The sequence below is a fragment of the Poecilia mexicana genome, unplaced genomic scaffold, assembly GCF_051168715.1.
Source record: "Poecilia mexicana isolate PSO_F unplaced genomic scaffold, ASM5116871v1 scaffold_17, whole genome shotgun sequence".
NCBI lineage: Eukaryota > Metazoa > Chordata > Actinopteri > Cyprinodontiformes > Poeciliidae > Poecilia > Poecilia mexicana.
This window is the reverse complement of record NW_028263386.1, coordinates 18,146,971-18,165,290: the sequence shown is the minus strand read 5'-3', so window position 1 is coordinate 18,165,290 and position 18,320 is coordinate 18,146,971. Positions and strand designations below refer to the sequence as shown.

The window sequence follows — 18,320 nt, the reverse complement described above, 5'->3', positions numbered from 1 at the left end:
TAAATAAAATCATAAAATCATTGTACAGTAGTTGGTACACAACAGTTTCTAGATTTGAAGGTCCCACAACAATCACACACAGAACTCTGCTTAAATGAGAAAAATACGAGCATGCACTCTGCTTTTATCTGTCATCTAACTCACCTGGGAGTCACGTTTAAGACTTGCTGTGTTCTCAAGATTTGGATTCAGTCTTGGACAGAATTATTTTTCCCTTTAGTGGCCAAACACCAGATCAGTGTGCAACCAGCATCAGTGTGAAAAGCCAGCACAGGCTGATGATAATCCAGCATATGAACAGCCTTTTTTTTCTGTTTTTTTAATTTTTTTTATCATTTTGTACATGTATTTTGATTTTGTGCAAGCATTTCCACAGTTTTGCTTGTTAACTTCTGCTGTTTTTGGCTCAAGCAGCTTTCCTAAGCTAATGTCTAGACTGCTGATATCCACCAGGAGCTAGCCAGAGCTCACCCTCCCTTTGTAAAAATGTTGCTTAAACACCAGTTTGTGGCGAAAACCCGAGAAGGCGCCCCACATCTCTGTGTATACCATATGTACAGAACATGAACATACTGAGTACAGCGCGTATGGTGTTGGAAGGTTCAACCCAACGTAAAATGTGCAATTTTGTGTTTCCCCTATCAGGGAAAATTATATATACTGACATTGTCATTGTAATTTAGCAATACTAGTCATCTAATGGTTTGTACATATATTGCAAGTTGGAAATAAAAACACATATTTGCATTTTTACAGGCACATACATACCACAAAGGAGACTATGTGGAAACTAGATGTACTAGGCACAAGGTATATACAGTCCAAGTGCAGAGGGCACATTGCAAATATAACTCGTAAATCTACAACCAAATAAACCTGACTGATAACTCAGCGAGAACAGACAAACATAAGACCCTGATTTGCTAACAAATCAACACCAAGGCATTCAGTACCCTCAACATCTGGTACAGCAAGAGTGAGAGGCTTGAAACGTTGAGATTCTCAATCACTGTCAGTCAGTGCCAAACGCGCTTGAAGGAATCCGTTCCCACTTCACAGCAAAGTCCAGAAGAATAATTACTAAACACAATCACACTTTGAACCGGCCTGCCATCAGGCTAGTGCAGCACAAACGCGTCTCAATGGCAGCGTGAAGCCGACACACTGAGCGACCCGTGAGACAAACACAAAAACAGATAAACTGGCAGTGTGCGCTTGGCCGGGGCTGTATCAGGCCTGTGGCTGACGGTTCAAACGATCAGAGTGTCTCCTTTGAGTGGGAGGGAATTACACACTGGTACATGTAGATGCAATGAAACAGAGACGGTGCCTGATATTGCCTGAAACATTAGCTCTTTAATTCTCCATTCATCTTGCTCTCGCCGACTGTGGACTCATTCAGAGATCTGCACAGTCTTGATAGCAGCTTAACAGGGCAAACTCTGGTATTAGCAAAAAAAAAAAAAGGAACTCAGGAGAAGGACCAATTAATCAGACAGAACAGTACTGAAGCGCACAGGAAAAACACAACTCAGATTTCATTCAGAATGGTTGTTGGTGTTTTGGTGTTCACTTTTCCCACAGGAAATGGAAAAAAGAAAAGAAAAAAATTCATGATTCAATGTATCACTGAAAGGCTGGGGAGGCGGTACTGTGACTCAGGAAAGACTAAAAGAAGTTTATTTACTTTTTTGTGGAACAGAAAATGTAATTTTATTTGCTTTATTGCAAGAGTGCCTCAGCTAGTTAGACATTTTTGAAACGTAGATTTACTTCAGTAATTCAGCTTAAAAAGTAAAACTCGCATTATAGATTAATTACACAATTCAAACTTTTGCTTCCATTAATTTTGGTGATTATGGCTTACAACTCAGAAAGCTATTTGGCACGAGACCCATAAGTCAGAAAGCTCTGACTCTCTCCACAAGGAGAACAAACCACAAAAAGCCACTGCTAAAGAAGCTGGCTGTTTATAGCATAATATTCAAGGATATTAATGAGAATCTGAATGGAAGAAAAAAACAGTTGTAAAATAAAAAGGTGCACAGTAACAGAGATGAGAATGAAATTATTCAGAAAAAAAAACTTCATTCAAGATTCTGGGAAGTTTCAACAAGTCGTGGACTGGGTCTGGACTCAGTGATCATCATAATGATGATGATAGATACTTCATTCATCCCCAATGGGGACATTTATGCTTCCATTTCAGTGCTTTAAGAATCACCACACACAGATCTATCTAGGGCAGACTTTGCATTATTTGTTTAAAGCCAGTCCTGAACCAGAGATGTCAAAGATGTTTTATCCTGACTAAGGAGAAAAAGGACTGGACGATTGCCAAGTGGCCCACAATATGCTTTCCAAGATGGGAGGAAATAAAAATAAAGATCCCTGGATATGGAGGAAAAGTGGAGAGGCACATAATCCAAACTAACCACAGTCCAGGCTGAGGTTTCCACAGTTAAGTGGTGATTTTGGGAACAATTTCCACAGTTACTAAAAATCAGCGCAGCCTTACACCAGGAAACTTCACGTGACAAGCTTTACAGAAATACTGATTTAACTTTCTGACATGAAAACCCACACTAACAACGTCCACGTTGAGTTTATACAGACCAAAAGGCTTATCTGACCTGTCAGTGTTATCAAGAGGCAGGTGAAAGACAAAAAACTCAACAATGAAGACAAGCTGAAGGCCGCAGTTGAACTAATCTTAGGCTTCCTTGACATCTCAGCAGAACCTCATGCCAAACACTTCCTTGTTGTGTTGCATTGACGCAGTAATTCATGCAAAAGTCAAATATTGAGTGCTCATAAAGTGCAGTACACGGACAGCCATAATCATCAAAACAAACAGAAATACATACGTGCTTAAAATAGTTACGTTTTTAATTTGAATCACTACAATAAATAAACATGTTAATCACCTTTGAATTTTAGTTCCGGGTGTATAAAAATGACCAGAGGTTCACAAGCCACACAGCGAAGCCCTGGGATAAAGACAGTCACCAGTTTTTAAGGTCTCACAACGAGAGATCAAGCACTCAACAATCTTAGGCTCTATTTTATTTTATTTTTTTTCTGTGCCAATTCGAATTACTCAAGACGATTAAGTAAACGAGCTCAAAATATGGGAATAGGCATGTCTACATAAATCAATGGAAAGCCACATTGTGGCGGTCAATACGTCGCTGTGAGAAGGTAGCAAACCTGAGTGAAATGTCCAGTGAATTTAAAATTTGGCTCCAAATCGATGTTCAGAGCTGAAAAAGTTTGGCCACCATGTTTGTTTAACACAATGAACCAGCTGCCCCAGTTGACTTCCCTTTTACTCGTCTTTACAGCTTAACCACATATCGGGTCCAGAAGAAGTGCGACGACCGTTTTGAGAAAACAGAACATTGAATTTTTTTTTCGTTTTGTTTTTTTTTTGTTTCTTTTTGATTACAAGGTCGTAGTGCAACACAAGGTGCTTGAGTGGACGTCCTCACTTCTCACTTTGGACAGAGAGGTTCAAAGTGGTTTACAGCACGCTCTCATTCGTGCCCCTTTTCAGTACATTTTTTTTTTTTACTTTTCTGTAATATTCAGATCCGGGGGTATTGGGTTGTAGTACAAATGGTAAATACAGCAATCTTCAACCCAAATAAGCATCGACAGACTATAAAAAAAGATCACACAGACACTCAGCAACTCATACAGCAATGCCCAGTCCCCCCCCTTGCATCATAAAATCCTCTGTCCCTTTATTTACATGGCAGTTTAAAACTGATTAGCTGTCGTCCTCCTCGTATGGCATACATTCAGCAGGAGAAGGAGTTTTTAGATTCAACGGGATCAGAATGTTTCGAATAAAAATAACCAAAGCCTCGACCCACTCTCGCACTTCGAACCAACAGATTTCTGTGCACCTAAAAGTGGGAGACATTCACCGAAGTTTTAGGTGATTTCTTTCTTCTTCTTTTTTTTCTCCCAACTGAGGCGTCCGAACCCCATATTGGCCACCCTATCAATTTAAACACTTGAAAATGCCTTTCAGGTGACATTTTTGAGGATCTGACTTGCTGAGCTCAAACATGGATTCATCCTGTGTCTTTAAACCAGTTGTAAGCAGTTAGTCTAGTGTGATTTTTTTCTTCTTCTTCTTCTATTAACACAAAAATAACACAGCAACATACCCTCTCATTCCCTCACACATTTTTGGTTAAGGTAACAACATGGTCACTGGATTACAATACCTCAAGTGAAGCCACAATAGCTGCTGGATTCTTTAAAATTTCACATAATAAAAAACAAACAAACAAAAAAAATACATAAAGAAACAAGTCCACTTTCCTGTACAGCATAAGTATAGATATTCATATTTATATATATATTTATATATATAGGCGGGGTAGAGTATTGCAGAATTATATTGCATGTGTTAATCGATGAACCTAGACAGAAACAAGCAAGTATACAGTATGGGTTGTTCACAAATGTTTCCTTTCAGTAAAGCTCAGATTATTAAACCATCTTTGCCATTAGGGTTACAATCAGTATGTTGAGCAAACAGCTGACCTCTTTCCGGATGATTCATGAAAACAGGGCAGTGCCATCGTCAGCATTTCCAACCAGTCATACTTGACGATGCGTCGTTGAGTGCATGAGTCCCTTCTCTGAAAATGGAACCAAAACGTATCAACAAAAACTCTCTGACGCACGCACACACACACACACACAGCAACGCTCACATATATGCATACACACAAACCAAATATATGGCTTCTAACGTTGAATCAAGGCAGTTAAATAAATGGCATTTTCTTCTATGTTTCTTTTTTAGTTGATACAGACACAACCAGACTTGGTGTTCAAGCTCAACTTTGGTTTTTGGGTAGATACAATGAATATAATGTCCTTCCTTACTTTTTTCATCGACTATTTACACGTTGATGTAAGATCGACCAGCGGTCTAAAACACTAACTCCACTACTAGTTTGAACGATATGAAGATGTGTGTTCTTTTGCTACGACAGCTTATACAGAGAGAGGAAAAAAAAAAGTACATTTAAAACACTTTTGAACGCTTAAAATGTCATTGTCATTTGACCTGAAGTCCCTGATTTTCATTTTTAAGTCCAGCTCCTGCTAGATTGCATTGCATGGATTCTACACAGTATGTAATTGGTACATTAATCATACTTTTCGTCATATCTTTACAGTAAAGTCAGCGATATGCAGTAGGTGTTTGGAAGCAGAGTGAAAGGGGTGATACTAAGACTAAAGGTGCTGGCACAGCGGACCAGACCAGTTCGACCTTAATTTTATATACTAATATAATCGTATTTGAATCCCCGTAGTCAAAGTACTTCAATACTTCGAGCAGCTCCTTTCTTCCTGCTGACACCAGCACACAGTGCACCCAGGCTGAAAGACTGGTGGCGCTGGCAGTAGCTGATTGGTCATTTAGCAAGCTGAATGATCAGCTGGACTGACCTTAACCGCACTGATTCTCCTACAAAAAAAAAGGCCTCTCTACTGAACTCCACTAGGGTCACAAGTTGGAAGACAGCCGGGATCTGGCAGAGTCTAGCTCCGGAAGGCTGACAATCGAATCTTTCTTGGGAACTCCGGAGTCTGGAGGTCCCGGCCCAGCAGCTGCTGCTACTGCCCCCATCCCAGTAGGTCCGCCTGGAGGAGGAGTGGAGGCAAAGGCCACCCTCTGCTGGGCTCCAGCCGGTCTCCCCACGCCCGAGGGTCCCGGTAAGTTGTGGTGGGGAGGTTGTTGGGGGCCGATGGAGGAGTTGGAAGTGCGGGTGGAGGGCGGGGGGCTGGGGGCTGCAGAGGAAGCCTGTGGTGTTCCTTCCTGGGGGAGTGAAGGCTGAGACGCAGACAAGGCCCGGGTGTCCTGGCTCAAACTACCCATATGGAGAGAGTGGGTGCTTTTGTGTGAGGCGGGCCTCTGCTGGGTGGTCTGTGTGGGGCTGGGTGCATGGTGCTGGACAAGGGACAACTGGGACCCCGACGGTCCCACACTCGCCATGTACTGAAAAGTCCGTCCTGTGGCTGTGAGCGGGCTTTGGACCGGGGGGCTAGAAATAGCAGATCCAAATGCCCCTCCGAGTGTTTGGGGAGGTTGAGACTGAAGAGGAGACATTGAGATTGGACTGGACAAGTTCTGCATCACCTGGAACCGTCGCACCATGCGCGGGGACTGCAAAGTCCCCGGGCCCACCAAGGGGCTGGCCATCTGAGGGCAAAAGCTCATGGCCACAGCTTGCTGGAGGGTGGCAATTGCAGAGCCAGACTGAGGCTGACCCGGAGGGGCAAAGATCCCACCTATAGAGGGAGTCATAGACATGGCCCTTGGCCGCTGCAGATCCACCAGTTTCACCATCTCGCGGTCATATTTGACGATCTCCTGGATCATTTCGTTCTCCCTGTTGTTGAAAACGCCGGAGTTGAGATCATGCTGAACCTTGTGCATCAGGATAGAGTTCTTTTTACCTGCAGGAAGGAGCAAAAAATAAAAATAAAAAACAGAGGCAACATTAGAGAATATAAAAAGCAAGGGCAGTACAGAAGGAATAAAAAAGCTGAACAATGCATAAAAACAAGCAAATTAGAATTTGCAAAGAGAAAACAACAGTAGCTTGATACAGGATGTGATGTCCTTCACACCAGGTACATCCTCTGTTCAAATAAGCCCTAGGGGAAGTAATGGAGTCACTTTGTACCTTCATATATTGTTACAGTGTCCTGTGTCATTTTCAGAGAACAAAGCATATAATTTTACTGCCCCATCTACATTTACTGCCTGAAAACATTAGACTTCGTTAATGGTGACAGTATTAGAGTTAGGACAACATATTTTCTGCCTTGAATTAACCCTCAGCCTAGCCTAGATGAATCTTTACCAGATTCTTGCATAATCATCCCAGTGATGCTTTGATGTAAATCTTTGGATATTTGTTGTACCTATGCGATCTAGACGATCAATGGCGACGGTTTCGAAGGCTCTTCTCATCATTGGATACTCTTCTAAAACCTCGTTGAAGTTGTCAACTGACAACGAGTAGAGCCGACAGTACGTCTCTGCTCGCACGCTGGCTGTTCGTCGACCCCTCGTCAACAAGCAAATCTCTGAAACAGCAAGGCAGAGCTTGAGAATAAACATAAGAGCAACAGCACCTAGGAAAAGCATCAAATCCAGGACAAAGACGACATCCCACCTCCAAAATAAGAGCCATCAGACAGCTTCATAGCAAGCGTGCCTTTGGTGATGACACTGCAAACGCCGTGCTGGATGAAGTACATTTTTTTGCCAATGGTGCCCTCTCTTATAATATAGTCTTGAGGTTGGAACACCTCAAAACGTAGCTTTGTCAGCATTGCTGTAACAAAGTTTGGCTCTGCGTTGGCAAACAGCGGCATGGACGCCACCAGTTTTCGGCAGTTGAAGTTCACTATTTCCTAAAGAGAAATGAAGCGCAATCAAGCACAAATATACATACAGAGTGTGTGGTCTTTCTGCATAAAACCTGGCACAGGAGGAGCACTGTAAGCCAGGCAAACACACATTTAGCTAAAACAAAGTCTGCACTACGAATGAAACCATCAACTTCAGTTTAACTAACAGATGAAAAATCGAAACTCTGAGCTTATTTATGGAAAATAGGCCAAGTTGATAGATCTTACCTCTCTGAGAGGTTCACTGAGTTCCCCCAGGATGCTTTCCTCGTCAAACATCTTGCCCTGGTACCTGTGCTCATAATAGTCATGGATTTTCTGTCGGAAGTCGGCAGGCAGCTTGTGGAAGGACATGTACTGCTCCACTTGTTTGTACTAAGAGAGAGAGTGGGAAAAACAGACATGATGTGCTTTTAATGCTCTGCATAAGAACAGTTTTTATTGCTACCCTTTCAGCCACAGTATTAGAGAACATAATACGCAATAGAGGCTGCACATTAGCGAGGACGGAGATGTTGCACGCACACGGCCTCTCTTGCATTGTTTTTCAGTGCGCCATGGTTTAATTTACTTATTTCTGTCCAAGGGTAAATGGAATGATAAAGTATACCGTCCTAGAAAAAGACCAAAGGAAGCGACAAATTGATTTGCACACAGTTAAAGAAGCAAAGAGTGTTCACCCACAAAGAACAACCTTGGTTTAAGGACAACCCAAACTTGGACAAATGCCTTTCTGACTCACCTTAAACCCAACTACGTAAACTGAGAGATTTAAGCTCTAATCTTGTAATTGTGCTGACTTGTGTTTGGAAGCCCAGTTCTGTTGCCATCCTAAGGGAGCCTGGCCCCAAACAGGCAGCTGGTCTAAATGAAGGTATGCAGGGACGGCAGCGAGAAGCAAAGTAACAAAAATGAAGCACAAGGAAAAACATTAAGTTGATTCAGTCTCTGAATAATGTAGAGATGAATAGATTCTAACAAAGAGAAGCCACCTTAATTAAATATTTAGGTCTTAATAAGAAAAGTCAAGTATTGTTAATCAGAAAGACAAGATTGTATTTTATAGTTCAACTTAGTTCAGAGGCCTACAGAGCAGACCAAAATATAAAAAAGTCAAACAAACACAATGAACACAGAAACACCGGCACTTCTAGTTATTGGGTCCAACATATATGTGGTGTTGAGCAAATTTTACTATTACTGAGCCTCAAACCTGATGGAAGCTTAAACATTAAGCTTACAACAAAAAAAAACAGAACTGCATGTATCAGTGATGAATCATTTTGACCATTGTGATATTCAGAGTCCGAATGGACCCCAGAATGAAAAAGTGAAAAAACATAATCTGCTTATTGTTGTTTTTCATTTAATCATGCCCTCAGTCACAAGAAGGTAGAAGGCCCAGACATGCAGGTTATTATTAATACAACAATGAACACACTCTCTAAATGTATCAAGAAATGCCCTCTGACGTTTGCGTCAATGAGTTTACCTCACTGCAACAACACAAACCAAACATGCACAGTTCCCTTCTGCAGCAGAATACACTGTACATCCTGCCAGATGCCCCGAGCAAAACAAGTCCGATTGCTCAGACAGTTTTACAAGCTCAGAGTCCTCAAGAGCAACACATAAACTCCTCCAGGGCAAATTGTTTATTGTCAGAAACAGACAGCCTATCCCTTTGCTTCTAAAACCAAGAACATTTGGCAAACAAACATCTCTGTTGAAAAGATGTGGACGCAGAACAGCGGCTTCAAAACTTTGCTGCTCAGAGCAATGAAATCTTCACCTTTCACGTTCCCTGGTTTTATGGTAGAAGCTCAGTGATCTCTAATACTGAATAGAAAATAATCCAAGCCACCGCATACATGATTGCATATATATATATATATATATATATATATATATACATATATATATATATATATATATATATATATATATATATATATATATATATATATATATATATATATATATATATATTAGTTTTAAATTACAGAAAATAGTGGTGAAAATCTTATCCCTCATAAGGTGTCAAATTATTTTTTTAAAAGACTTGTTCTCCGCTTGTAATTTGTGTTAATCGTGTATTTCATGAGATCTGAATGAGTCTTACTGTTAAGAGTTTTTAAATGAGATTTGCGAAGAAGCTTAATGCTGCTTGGTTTTGCTCTGCGTTGGGAGCCATCAGTATGAACATTAATGTGTGAGGCTTTCCTGCTTGTTTACCGAGAGGCCACTGCAAACTGCTGCCAAACCCAGCAGACTGCAGGTGGTGCTTTAGGTGGAGGGTAAAAAAAACAAACTCCTGTGCTACTGAAACTGATCTTGTTAGTGTTTGTGCTCTAGTGGTAGAACAGGCCTAATTGTTACTAGGAGACTTTGTCAGTGCAGTGCATTTCGCAGTCCCTGTCTTTCACGTTTGTCTCTAAACATCACTCTCAGGGAGAAGTATGTCATGTGTGTTTTTAGGACTATCCTTGCCTGGAGACTTACAACATCTGATCGCAACAGGGACACTTTGCAGAAACATCCAATCTCGTCACTGCATCCAGCTTTTATATGAACATGTGCCTCACTCCCGCTGAAGTCCTTTACAAACTCCTAGTGCATTAATGTACGCAGTGAAGAAAAATACACTCCTAACCTTTAAAAAGAGCCACCTTCACTGCTAGGTCAACACAAGGTGTTCAGCATGGCAGAAACACAAACAGTCAGCTTCTATTGTTGGATTATGCTAATGACAATCCAAGAGAAGCGGCTGACAAAATAAGAAAAAAATAAAATAAAATAAAACAAAATAAACCAGGAGCTAAAACTGCAGAGGGGAGAATGACAGAACAGTTAGCTGCTGGTGGAGATTTCTCCTTGTACTTTGCTGTCAGACTGTGTACACTTCAGCACAGCTCAAACGTAAAGCCTCACAAGACCACAGCTCAACCCAGAAGCTATAAAGCTGTCCAAAAATTTAGAGAAGTTAACAGCCTAGGAGACACTGGGAGCACTCACAACTTTCAGGGACAAAGGAAAACACCGTTAATACGCTGCCTATCGTGGGGTTCCTAACGCACAACCTGAAGGTTTCAGCGTCCTCTGACGTCACCTCGGATAGGTTCAACTCACCACTGAAACACAGACCAATAAATGCAAGGTCTTAGGCTCGTTTCTTCTGCAGACGACTATTATGTCCTGCCAGGGGCCCCAAGCAAAACAAGGAGCTCTGAGTCCTCGAGAGCAACGTCTAAACTCCTGCAGAGGAAACTGTTTATTATCAGAAACAGGCGGCCTTGCCTCTCCGCTTCTAAAAGAAAGAACAATTGACAAACAAACATTTGAGCTGTGCTCTGCTGAATATATGTGTACACAGACTGAACGTTTCAACTCCTGTCTGCTCAGGATAATAAAAACCTTCACCTTCCATATTCCCTCAGATCATGACAGGAGCACAATAGAGCAGACACAACCATCCAAGTTGCTCTATTTCAATATTTACTTGATGATTTCCACAGTGCTTCACAATGGCAGAGTAGTGGTGGGCTGAACCACACTTTTCAGATATGTGCGTGTAAATATGATTAAAATCCACATTTCCTTTTCCTCTCGGTTCACAATTGTAGGCTACTTTTTTCTTTGTCACATAAAATCTTAATAAAATGCAACAAGTCTGTGTTGCATTTTATTATGCAACACAAAACATGATTTTTGTCATGTTTTGTCAAAAACATGACAAAAATCAAGAAACTTGATTTTTCCTTTTCCTCAAACCACTGTGAGCTACTGTAATTAAAGAAAATGCTACTATTTGATCAGGCAGCAGTAGGGGGAAAAAAATTAATTCAGTTCTTATTTTTCCATTCAGGTGTATTAAAACGACCAATAATAAAACCATCTTCACAGATATAAAACCAGAAAACCATGTTATGCAGATTGGTTTGCATGGTATGAGGGGGGAAATATATGTCACCATGTTATTAAAAAAAATGCCTTTTTACTGATGACGTCAAAGAGAGACTCCTAAACAAGCATTAAACATCCCGCTGTGGTTCACAGCCTTAAACTGAGGAAGGAAGACGTCTTCTTCACACGGCAGGGCGTGTTTGAGTTGCCCGACACAAACTCTCACCTGCATGAGTGACTCCGCATCCTGACATCTGCAGATGGATATCAGCCTGCAGAAACGACCCCGTGTCACAACTACCCGACATGCTGACGCGAACGCTGAAGCCCTGCAGTAAATACAAGCGCTGATTGTAAGGAAAAGTGTGTCTCTGGGTGAGCCTGTCATTGTGGGGAAATATCAAAACAGGTAGACCGAGCGACCGACCGCACAGCTGATTCTGCAGCTTCTGACTCAGCTAATTCTGGACTAATGAGGCAGATTAAAAAGCGAACTGCGGCAGATAGTGACACACTGATGACTTTTCTTTGAGCCCAAAGCTCCGAGCGGCATTGTTAATAACACAATGTGCATTTGCTGCTTCATTTTTGGCACGCCTTTTCTCAGTCTGATTTACTATTTGGGAATTTGGTGACGTTCACAGGAAACATTTATGGACAAATCCTACTTAGTTGCGCATTTTCTTCCTCTCAAGTATTATCCCCATTAACCCAATTAAGGCATCTGTTTTTACTTTCCTCTCTTTCATTGCACGAATTCCACTATTCTAATTTAGGTTTACCCCCGAACAGTCATTTGGGGGCGCAAAATTCATTCACTTAATTTGTTGCCAGCTAGATCGGCTCATTACAATATGAAGCACATTCACCGAAAGAAAGACGGGAGGATCAGATAAGCGGTAAGTCAGCGCTCGTCTTGTCTGCCTTTAATTCGGAGATGCGCACAGAGGCGGCGGCAACACACTGTGAGGCCTCACAAAGTCTCATTAAATGAAATGGAGCTTCTTAGAAAATGCTTAAAATCCCGACGTGCATTCAAAGGGACCAGAAGATGCCGCCTGATAAGGGTCGGTTCATGAGCCGCTTTTATTTTTTCTTCTTCTTCTTCCTCTTCCTCTTAGCAGTGACGCGAATATGATCCAATGCAACGGAAAAGGCAGTTTTCGTCGGCCGCTATCTGCAACGTCAGCCTGCCTCTGGGTAACTAGAGGGATCAATGACGAGCATACGGAGGAGAAAAAAAGAGGCTGTTGTTTAAGGTGCTGAGAAAAAAAAAACAACATCCTGCAGATCCTTACAGAAGCGCTCCGACTTCGAGAGACAGCAGGCGCAAATCGTGACACCGCACCTCGTACTGGCACTTCCGGTGGCAGGTCTGACACCTGCCACAAGTGCCACTGCGTTCGGCTGACTTCGGCTGACCTCGGCACCTCTTACTGGCACTTCCGCTGACACCTGCCACAAGTGCCACTGCCTTCGGGACTAGCTGCCAGAGTTGCCACTGCGTTCGGCTGACTTCGGCTGACCTCGGCACCTCGTACTGGCACTTCCGGTGGCAGGTCTGACACCTGCCACAAGTGCCACTGCGTTCGGGATTAGCTGCCAGTGCTGCCGCTGCGTTCGGCTGACTTCGGCTGACCTCGGCACCTCTTACTGGCACTTCCGCTGACACCTGCCACAAGTGCCACTGCTTTCGGGACTAGCTGCCAGAGTTGCCACTGTGTTCGGGTGACTTCGGCTGACTTCGGCTGACCTCGGCACCTCTTACTGGCACTTCCGCTGACACCTGCCACAAGTGCCACTGCTTTCGGGACTAGCTGCCAGAGTTGCCACTGTGTTCGGGTGACTTCGGCTGACTTCGGCTGACCTCGGCACCTCTTACTGGCACTTCCGCTGACACCTGCCACAAGTGCCACTGCTTTCGGGTCTAGCTGTCAGTGTTGCCACTGCGTTCGGCTGACTTCGGCTGACTTCGGCACCTTCCAAGGGTTGCCACGACCTCATACTGGCACCTCCCACGCCTCACGGACCCCTCTCGCCTATTTTTGCTCACGAGATTTAGGGCGGCCATCTTATAGCGTTCGACCGCTCCACTCAGCGTTATATGTTTAACAGGCACAATGACGTATTTGAACATTTAATCTTTCATAACACGCTGTTTTGTTACTGGAAACCTTATACATGCAGCCATATTTATAAACAGTTGTATTTTTAAAGTATTTTTAATTGTATTATACATACTTCAGCATATTTAAATATGCTTAGTGGGGAAAACAATAGAATAGAAATATAATATTCTTTGGTGACAGCTTCTGTGTCAGAATTAATATGAATGAATTTATAATTAATGAAAATAATGGTGGATCTGGCACAAAGTATTGCATTTCTTGTTAAGTATTCTGTTCCCTTAAAAAAAGCAAATATGCCCTGGTCTATTTTTTATACAGTCTCAAATTTCAGTTTCCAATAAACAGCCTCAGTGAAAACATGTTGACAGTTGCCATAAGCTGTCACTTGTGCCACGGGCTTCTGGGTAAGGTGCCACTTGTGCCACCTTACCACTGGGTAAGGTGACACAAGTAAGGTGGCCATGGGTGCCACAGGCTGCTAACCTCATTCTCTATCTGTTTCAGACAGAATGTAGCATATGAATAACTTTAGATCAAACAAATAGAAATAAAATATATCTTAATTACAACATAATTCTCATACATATTTAAATATACAGCCGGTGTTCAGACTTAAACAGAGAAAGACAACTCCTGCGCTTTCAGATGGGACCTCTTCTGCAACAGGTGATAATAGCTACCAGTAGGTACCTACCACTACAACTGACACTCGGTTGCCATGGTATGTCAGTGCTGACAAGCTCCTGTCAGTTCCGGATTATAATTATTTTCATACAATGACCTTAATATAATGCTATTGATTATTAAACCGGGTAAGTTCACTAATATTGACTTATTAGTTAACATTTCTGACAGTGGCAACATGAGATATTGACAATTCCAGAGTGACATTATGTTCAGCCTGGTTCCATGACAGTGCACAGGATGTCATAAGTTATAGTGGCTGCCTGGTCTATTATCTAATAGACCAGGCAGCCACTATAACTTTCAGTGTTTTTTGTTAAGATAATGCATTTTTAAAAAAAAGAAACATGTTATCATAATTTTCCAAAAATGCCAGTTAATCATTTTTAAATAGTTATTACTTGTTTTTATTTATTACATTTAATCCCCGCTATTTTTCATTATTTGTCAAGTTTATTACAGATTTGTGTGGCATAAATGAAGGTTGCTTCTCTGTGTTTTTTTCTGGTTCGGTTCATTGTCTTCAAAGTTTTCTTATTCAAAGATGAGAGAATGACTAAAATCTGAGCTAAAAAATGCATTTCAACAGCATTTTCAAGGCAGCAGGAGGATTTTCACTTTCAAGTTAAAACAACTTCAATTTTTTTACACCAATATTGAATATTGATAAGTCAAAACACAAATTATTTACACCTCAAAAAATTTGACAATGTGTGAATCTTAAGCAGCATTAAGAACAAGAATGTTACATATTTTTGGAAATAAAAATTACTTTAGTTTATACTTAAGATGCAAATGGTTTTTTCAAAGAAAATTGTGCTGTTTACATATTATTTTATTTGGCAGATATGTTTCAACATTTTTTCAAGTTTATGTCACAAAGTATATGCATAGTAATTGATTTGTCAATATTTATTAGCCATTGTATGTAAATACTTTAAACAGCAATTTGAAGTCTACTGTAAAATTCATGTTTAGTCAACGTGTGAATTTACTACATCAGGATCAAATAACTTATTATTCCTCCATGAGAAATTATGATCATTAAGCTTAAATTTATTTTTCAAACTTTATTAATTTCTACAATATACGTTATACAGAGTCTGATTATTATTACTATTATCCAGTTGCAACATTTGGCTTCCTGTTGCACTATCTCAGCCACTGTTCTGCGATATAAACATGGGCAAGGGTTGAATGTCATTTTGATTAAGTAAAAAGTCCTATTAACTATCAGTGATGTGTGATTAACCAGATGTGTCTTTGAACATAGTGACAGGTTCCACTGTAATAGTGACACTTTATAGTATATTCAATTGGCCATCTTGATTGAATTAAACTCAGTCAAAAATATTCAAAGTGTTAAATGGATAAATATACAATTACCATTGAATTTTTTTTTATAAACACGCATTATAAGTAACACGTTTTCAAAAAACTGTCATTGCCATCCCCCAAAACATCGGAAACAGTTGTGACAGCTCTGAAACATCCTGGACATCTAACAGCAGCTCTAGTGGAGGCGAGACTCAGCTGTTACAAAGGTGCCGAAACCAATGGCATCCCTGATACCTTCTGTGTATTTGATTAATTCAAAGACGGAAGGAGTCGGCTGGATTATTCAGATGAACTTTAGTGAATAAATAGGATGAACGAATCATACATGATATAATAAACGTGTAGGAATTCAGCTAACATAAGTATTTATGCGAAAAAAAAATTATTAAATTCTGTCTTCTTCGTCTGTGTTTAAGTTCTTCTTCTACTAGTAATAAAGCATCATGGGATATGTAGTCCATTTGCCTAAGTCAGTAGCAACACTGAGAGCTAGACCCGAAAACAGTGGCACTAATGGCAGGTGTCACCGGAAGTGCCAGTAAGAGGTGCCGAGGTCAGCCGAAGTCAGCCGAACGCAGTGGCAACTCTGGCAGCTAGTCCCGAAAGCAGTGGCACTTGTGGCAGGTGTCACCGGAAGTGCCAGTAAGAGGTGCCGAGGTCAGCCGAAGTCAGCCGAACGCAGTGGCAACTCTGGCAGCTAGTCCCGAAAGCAGTGGCACTTGTGGCAGGTGTCAGCGGAAGTGCCAGTAAGAGGTGCCGAGGTCAGCCGAAGTCAGCCGAAGTCACCCGAACACAGTGGCAACTCTGGCAGCTAGTCCCGAAAGCAGTGGCACTTGTGGCAGGTGTCAGCGGAAGTGCCAGTAAGAGGTGCCGAGGTCAGCCGAAGTCAGCCGAACGCAGTGGCACTTGTGGCAGGTGTCAGACCTGCCACCGGAAGTGCCAGTACGAGGTGCGGTGTCACGATTTGCGCTCGGCCCTGCTGCCGACTTCCGTCTGTTCCTCTGCTTTTGCTGACTGAGCTCGGCCTCCCAACACCTGATCTTTAACATCCACAGAGAGCTGATTCAGTGTTAAACCTTTTAGAGCGGCTTATCAGTGCAACAGATAGACCTGTGGAGTTACAACACGAATCAGTTTTCATCAGAGAAAGAAAAGATCAAGCTGGCCCAAACGATGGGACGTCTCTCAGAAGGGATTTGTCACCAGCCAGAGTTTCGGTCCTGAACCACTGGGGCACCCAGTCACTCCAGTTTGCAGGAAACCAGTGCTGTGGAGGTTGGACTCCTGTTTCCAATCATGTGAACCAGTTTCCTCTGACCTGATGGTGAGCTTCAGTCTCTTTCCAGACCCAGATAAAATGGCCACACTTGTAAAAAGTTGTTTTTCATGTGCTGTTTTTTTTTTTTTTTTTTTTTGACTGGTCATCTTTGAGTTTTTGGTTGCTTAGAAATGACTCCAGAAAAGACATTTCTGTCTGAAGTCACTCTACCATCTGTTTTCTCACATCAGCTCTGATCTCCCTGGACTTTTCTGCCGGGGGTGCAGCCAATCCTAACACCGCTTTACAGAAACGAGCAAGAGAAAAATCAGGTTGGCGCACACACATGATCCGAGGTTCAGGTCAAGGCTGAGAGGAAAATGCAACTTTTAGGGAACTTTCCTTTAGGACTGCATTCAGTTTTAATCCTTTTGTGTAATTTGTGTGTTGATTAAATCAAATAGCACAGCATTTTTAAAGCTTTCTAAATAAAATGCTTATATCCCAGAAGAAGAGCAGTACCTCATGTCTTCACAGATACAATGTGGTTTTTTTTTTCAATTTTGAGTTTTTGATAATATATTTTGACTCAACAACTGAAAAATACTGAAGTCATAACTAATTATTCATACTTAATTACACAGTACTTTAAAATGACTGTAATTAATTAATTATTGAAAGATATTTAATCATTTTTTCATTAGTATTTATTTGCTCTTTGTAGAGGCTTCACATGGTTGTTTGGTTTAGTTGTGATGCCTTCCTGGAGGGGATTTGAATCACCGCTGCCAAAAAAACTGAACTTTCTCCTCATAGATAATCATTTCTTTTAACCCCGTCTCTCTCTGCGGAGCCACTGGCTGATCATTTGCTGCGGCTGACTGGACGTGAGCTCTTTGCGATCTGGTTCGGAGTTTGGCTGCTCGTCTGTTCACACTGAGTCGAGCTCTGCTGGAGGAATCATCCTGTCGACGGAGAGTTTGTCTTTCCACTGTCACCTCATGCTTGCTCAGTATGAGGGTTTACTGCAAAGCCTACAATTTCCTTCTGATGCCACGTTTTCACTCAGGAGAAGTGAGCTCTGCAAGTTAGAGACTCAATGCAGCCAGCCAGGTTTCCTTGGAGACGGCTTTTTTAGCTAATTTGAATAATAAACTAAACTCGATTGTTAACCACGATCAGCTGGAATGCGTTTACTTTACTTTGAATCTGTTTGATTGGTATCAGTTTACTTTTTTTGAGAAGTGCCTTGAGACAACAAGTGTCACATAATCAAACTGAATTGAAAAATGAAATAATCGTCTCACTGAGGACAATGCGATTCGGTCTTCCTTACTAACTATCTCCAACTTACCACAGCCTGTTTGTAAACATTTTATAGAACTGGAAGAGATTTTAGCAAGCATGTGTGTTTTATTTTCGCTCAGTATGTCTAATCTCATCCACCAGAGACTCATCTGCTGATCTAAAATTTGTCATTAATTTCACAGACCTTTCTTTGCCTTTCTTCCCAGGTTTCAGATTCATTCATGTTTAAACTGCTTATCAAGACACAG

At 41.6% G+C, this 18,320-nt stretch overlaps 1 protein-coding gene across 2 annotated transcripts in view; it reads right to left on the bottom strand.

Annotated features, from left to right (window-relative positions):
- Positions 1 to 4,864: 4,864 nt before the first annotated feature.
- LOC106905421 (potassium/sodium hyperpolarization-activated cyclic nucleotide-gated channel 2) overlaps positions 4,865 to 18,320 on the bottom strand; it is a 36,424-nt gene continuing 22,968 nt past the window's right edge. For both annotated transcript variants that reach the window (XM_014970266.2, XM_088014731.1), the window contains exons 5-8: positions 7,681 to 7,827; positions 7,215 to 7,455; positions 6,961 to 7,125; positions 4,865 to 6,489 (exon numbers count right to left, since the gene is read on the bottom strand). In XM_014970266.2, the coding sequence (XP_014825752.1) occupies positions 5,537 to 6,489; positions 6,961 to 7,125; positions 7,215 to 7,455; positions 7,681 to 7,827 (1,506 nt within the window). In that variant the 3' untranslated portion in view covers positions 4,865 to 5,536. The remainder of the gene's footprint in view (positions 6,490 to 6,960; positions 7,126 to 7,214; positions 7,456 to 7,680; positions 7,828 to 18,320) is intronic.